This window comes from Bufo bufo, chromosome 4 (genome assembly GCF_905171765.1).
Source record: "Bufo bufo chromosome 4, aBufBuf1.1, whole genome shotgun sequence".
NCBI lineage: Eukaryota > Metazoa > Chordata > Amphibia > Anura > Bufonidae > Bufo > Bufo bufo.
Window position 1 is genome coordinate 625,633,212 of NC_053392.1, and position 6,000 is coordinate 625,639,211.

At 33.4% G+C, this 6,000-nt stretch overlaps 1 protein-coding gene across 1 annotated transcript in view; it reads right to left on the reverse strand.

The window, feature by feature from the left end:
• GLP1R (glucagon like peptide 1 receptor) overlaps window positions 1-5,616 on the reverse strand; it is a 214,824-nt gene extending 209,208 nt beyond the window's left edge. The window contains exon 1 of the mRNA XM_040430274.1: window positions 5,388-5,616. Within this exon, the coding sequence (XP_040286208.1) occupies window positions 5,388-5,616 (229 nt within the window). The remainder of the gene's footprint in view (window positions 1-5,387) is intronic.
• Window positions 5,617-6,000: the final 384 nt, after the last annotated feature.

The window sequence follows — 6,000 nt, forward strand, 5'->3', positions numbered from 1 at the left end:
TGTGAATACACCTTTAGGCTACATTCACACAAACTTATTTTGTTTCCATGTCCGTATGTCTGTTACATAGGCCCGCAAAAAAGATAGAAATTGTCCGTTTTGCGGACAAGGAGAGACATTGTTACAATGGATCCGCAAAAAAACAAATGCCATTCGGACGTCATCCGTTTTGTTTTGCGGATCCGCAATTTGCGGACGCCAGTGCTCCAGATGGCGACAAAAATGGTTGCCAATGCGACTTAGAATTGCAAGATAGCGACAAGACTTTGTTGTCTTGTCGCCATTTGCGCCTAGACCCTGTGCTCTGGCTTTCATCCAGCAGACACACGCGGCGGACGTCTGCTGGGTGAAGATCTGCCCTCACTGCGGCCAGTGGTGGTCTTAAAGCCACTGCAGCCAAACGTTTTCATGGGGAAACCAAAGACAAGCAGCGGAGGTCCGGAAGCGAATGAGCCGAGACCCAGCACCGAGGGGTTACCAACGCGAATCTGGCTAGTCTGACAGGTCATAGAAATGACTGCACAACCCCTTTAACTGCGTGGGCTGTAACCTAGAAATGCTCCCAAGCATCCCAGCTACACTGCCTGTCCGGAAAAAAAGTCGCCACCTGGATTTAACTAAGCAAATAGTTCTGAGCCTCCTATTGGATAATTACTGCATGGGCGATTATCTTTCAGCCGGCAACAAGTTATTTAACCCCGACTGGTGCAGGCAGTGACACTCATATCCTTACCCATGAGGGGCAGTATTAAAAAAGTAAAATTCTTATCCATAGGGGGCAGTATTATAGTAGTAATATTCTTGTACATAGGAGACAGTATTATAGTAGTTATATTCCTGTACATAGGAGCAGTATTATAGTAGTTATATTCTTGTACATAGGAGCAGTATTATAGTAGTTATATTCTTGTACATAGGAGCAGTATTATAGTAGTTATATTCTTGTACATAGGAGGCAGTATTATAGTAGTTATATTCTTATACATAGGAGCAGTATTATAGTAGTTATATTCTTGTACATAGGAGGCAGTATTATAGTAGTTATATTCCTGTATATAGGAGCAGTATTATAGTAGTTATATTCTTGTACATAGGAGCAGTATTATAGTAGTTATATTCTTGTACATAGGAGCAGTATTATAGTAGTTATATTCTTGTACATAGGAGCAGTATTACAGTAGTTATATTCTTGTACATAGGAGCAGTATTATAGTAGTTATATTCTTGTACATAGGAGCAGTATTATAGTAGTTATATTCCTGTACATAGGAGCAGTATTATAGTTGTTATATTCTTGTACATAGGAGGCAGTATTATAGTAGTTATATTCTTGTACATAGGAGCAGTATTATAGTAGTTATATTCTTGTACATAGGAGCAGTATTATAGTAGTTATATTCTTGTACATAGGAGCAGTATTATAGCAGTTATATTCTTGTACATAGGAGGCAGTATTATAGCAGTAATATTCTTGTACATAGGAGGCAGTATTACAGTAGTTATATTCTTGTACATAGGAGCAGTATTATAGTAGTTATATTCTTGTACATAGGAGCAGTATTATAGTAGTTATATCCTTGTACATGGGAGCAGTATTATAATAGTTATATTCTTGTACATAGGAGGCAGTATTATAGTAGTTATAGTCTTGTACATAGGAGGCAGTATTATAGTAGTTATATTCTTATACATAGGAGCAGTATTATAGTAGTTATATTCTTGTACATAGAAGCAGTATTATAGTAGTTATATTCTTGTACATAGGAGCAGTATTATAGTAGTTATATTCTTGTACATAGGAGGCAGAATTATAGTAGCTATATTCCTGTACATAGGAGCAGTATTATAGTAGTTATATTCTTGTACATAGGAGCAGTATTATAGTAGTTATATTCTTGTACATAGGAGCAGTATTATAGTAGTTATATTCTTGTACATAGGAGCAGTATTATAGTAGTTATATTCTTGTACACAGGAGGCAGTATTATAGTAGTTATATTCTTGTACGTAGGAGCAGTATTATAGTAGTTATATTCTTGTACATAGGAGCAGTATTATAGTAGTTATATTCTTGTACATAGGAGCAGTATTATAGCAGTTATATTCTTGTACATAGGAGGCAGTATTATAGCAGTAATATTCTTGTACATAGGAGGCAGTATTACAGTAGTTATATTCTTGTACATAGGAGCAGTATTATAGTAGTTATATTCTTGTACATAGAAGCAGTATTATAGTAGTTATAGTCTTGTACATAGGAGGCAGTATTATAGTAGTTATATTCTTATACATAGGAGCAGTATTATAGTAGTTATATTCTTGTACATAGAAGCAGTATTATAGTAGTTATATTCTTGTACATAGGAGCAGTATTATAGTAGTTATATTCTTGTACATAGGAGGCAGAATTATAGTAGCTATATTCCTGTACATAGGAGCAGTATTATAGTAGTTATATTCTTGTACATAGGAGGCAGTATTATAGTAGTTATATTCTTGTACATAGGAGCAGTATTATAGTAGTTATATTCTTGTACATAGGAGCAGTATTATAGTAGTTATATTCTTGTACATAGGAGCAGTATTATAGTAGTTATATTCTTGTACACAGGAGGCAGTATTATAGTAGTTATATTCTTGTACGTAGGAGCAGTATTATAGTAGTTATATTCTTGTACGTAGGAGCAGTATTATAGTAGTTATATTCTTGTACGTAGGAGCAGTATTATAGCAGTTATATTCTTGTACATAGGAGGCAGTATTATAGCAGTAATATTCTTGTACATAGGAGGCAGTATTACAGTAGTTATATTCTTGTACATAGGAGCAGTATTATAGTAGTTATATTCTTGTACATAGGAGCAGTATTATAGTAGTTATATCCTTGTACATGGGAGCAGTATTATAATAGTTATATTCTTGTACATAGGAGGCAGTATTATAGTAGTTATAGTCTTGTACATAGGAGGCAGTATTATAGTAGTTATATTCTTATACATAGGAGCAGTATTATAGTAGTTATATTCTTGTACATAGAAGCAGTATTATAGTAGTTATATTCTTGTACATAGGAGCAGTATTATAGTAGTTATATTCTTGTACATAGGAGGCAGTATTATAGTAGCTATATTCCTGTACATAGGAGCAGTATTATAGTAGTTATATTCTTGTACATAGGAGCAGTATTATAGTAGTTATATTCTTGTACATAGGAGCAGTATTATAGTAGTTATATTCTTGTACATAGGAGCAGTATTATAGTAGTTATATTCTTGTACACAGGAGGCAGTATTATAGTAGTTATATTCTTGTACGTAGGAGCAGTATTATAGTAGTTATATTCTTGTACATAGGAGCAGTATTATAGTAGTTATATTCTTGTACATAGGAGCAGTATTATAGCAGTTATATTCTTGTACATAGGAGGCAGTATTATAGCAGTAATATTCTTGTACATAGGAGGCAGTATTACAGTAGTTATATTCTTGTACATAGGAGCAGTATTATAGTAGTTATATTCCTGTACATAGGAGCAGTATTATAGTAGTTATATTCTTGTACATAGGAGCAGTATTATAGTAGTTATATTCTTGTACATAGGAGCAGTATTATAGTAGTTATATTCTTGTACATAGGAGGCAGTATAATAGTAGTTATATTCTTGTACATAGGAGCAGTATTATAGTAGTTATATTCTTGTACATAGGAGCAGTATTATAGTAGTTATATTCTTGTACATAGGAGCCGTATTATAGTAGTTATATTCCTGTATATAGGAGGCAGTATTATAGTAGTTATATTCTTGTACATAGGAGCAGTATTATAGTAGTTATATTATTGTACATAGGAGCAGTATTATAGTAGTTATATTCTTGTACATAGGAGCAGTATTATAGTAGTTATATTCTTGTACATAGGAGCAGTATTATAGTAGTTATATTCTTGTACATAGGAGCAGTATTATAGTAGTTATATTCTTGTACATAGGAGCAATATTATAGTAGTTATATACTTATACATAGGCGCAGTATAATAGTAGTTATATTCTTGTACATAAGAGCAGTATTATAGTAGTTATATTCTTGTACATAGGAGGCAGTATTATAGTAGTTATATTCTTGTACATAGGAGCAGTATTATAGTAGTTATACTCTAGTACATAGGAGCAGAATTATAGTAGTTATATTCTTGTACATAGGAGACAGTATTATAGTAGTTATATTCTTGTACATAGGAGACAGTATTATAGTAGTTATATTCTTGCACATAGGAGCAGTATTATAGTAGTTATGTTCTTGTACATAGGAGCAGTATTATAGTAGTTATATTCTTGTACATAGGAGCAGTATTATAGTAGTTATATTCTTGCACATAGGAGCAGTATTATAGTAGTTATGTTCTTGTACATAGGAGGCAGTATTATAGTAGTTATATTCTTGTACATAGGAGCAGTATTATAGTAGTTATATTCTTGTACATAGGAGCAGTATTATAGTAGTTATATTCTTGTACATAGGAGCAGTATTATAGTAGTTATATTCTTGTACATAGGAGCAGTATTATAGTAGTTATATTCTTGTACATAGGAGCAGTATTATAGTAGTTATATTCTTGTACATAGGAGCATTATTATAGTAGTTATATTCTTGTACATAGGAGCAGTATTATAGTAGTTATATTCTTGTACATAGGAGGCAGTATTATAGTAGTTATATTCTTGTACATAGGAGGCAGTATTATAGTAGTTATATTCTTGTACATAGGAGCAGTATTATAGTAGTTATATTCTTGTACATAGGAGCATTATTATAGTAGTTATATTCTTGTACATAGGAGCAGTATTATAGTAGTTATATTCTTGTACATAGGAGGCAGTATTATAGTAGTTATATTCCTGTACATAGGAGCAGTATTATAGTAGTTATATTCTTGTACATAGGAGGCAGTATTATAGTAGTTATATTCTTGTACATAGGAGTAGTATTATAGTAGTTATATTCTTGTACATAGGAGCAGTATTATAGTAGTTATATTCTTGTACATAGGAGCAGTATTATAGTAGTTATATTCTTGTACATAGGAGCAGTATTATAGTAGTTATATTCTTGTACATAGGAGCAGTATTATAGTAGTTATATTCTTGTACATAGGAGCAGTATTATAGTAGTTATATTCTTGTACATAGGAGCAGTATTATAGTAGTTATATTCTTGTACATAGGAGGCAATATTATAGTAGTTATATTCCTGTACATAGGAGCAGTATTATAGTAGTTATATTTTATTACTCTAGGGTAGTATCATTCTTTTCTTTCGTTCTGTAAATTGGATTTTGTTTTATCAGCCACTTTCAGAGCACTGAGAAAAACAATACGATTTTTTACTTACCGCTGAGGGTGTGCGGAGTGAGGTGGATGGTCTGTAAGCACTGCTCTCTGTATTCTCTCCACTTCTGTATGGTGTCAGATAAAGAAACGGACGGAGTCTGGAAGAAAGAACACAGCATTGCTCTCAGGTTAGTGAGGAAAACTGGAAGAGCTACAAGGTGCAGAACTATCAGAGGCAAAAACCAGAATCTGCGCCTCCTGATGTCACATATACACGCTGTGAGTGACATTTCGCTAATTAATTAATTTTACTTTTCTATTTTGATGACCACTATTACTGTGCCCATAGTTTGTCACCCAGAGATTCATAACCCTGAATGACATAGAAGTCTGCATATTCCACTTCCACAGTACTACAATCCATCATGTGTGTCAGTCTACACTGTAGTTCTTGCATTCTATTCTTGAGCTCAGATGATAAGCTGTAAGGTCCTCTAAGACTGGGCTTCTTCTTACAGCTCAAACCATACCGATATGTAAAGTAATGTTCACTTCTCTACACACTTTAGATGCAAGTTGGGCAAAATGGTTGCCTCCAATAGTTTTTTTCCCCCCCAATAAGTGTGGCCACGTTTTTTCTTATAAATGGCCAATTTATGTTGGGGGCAGAAAGA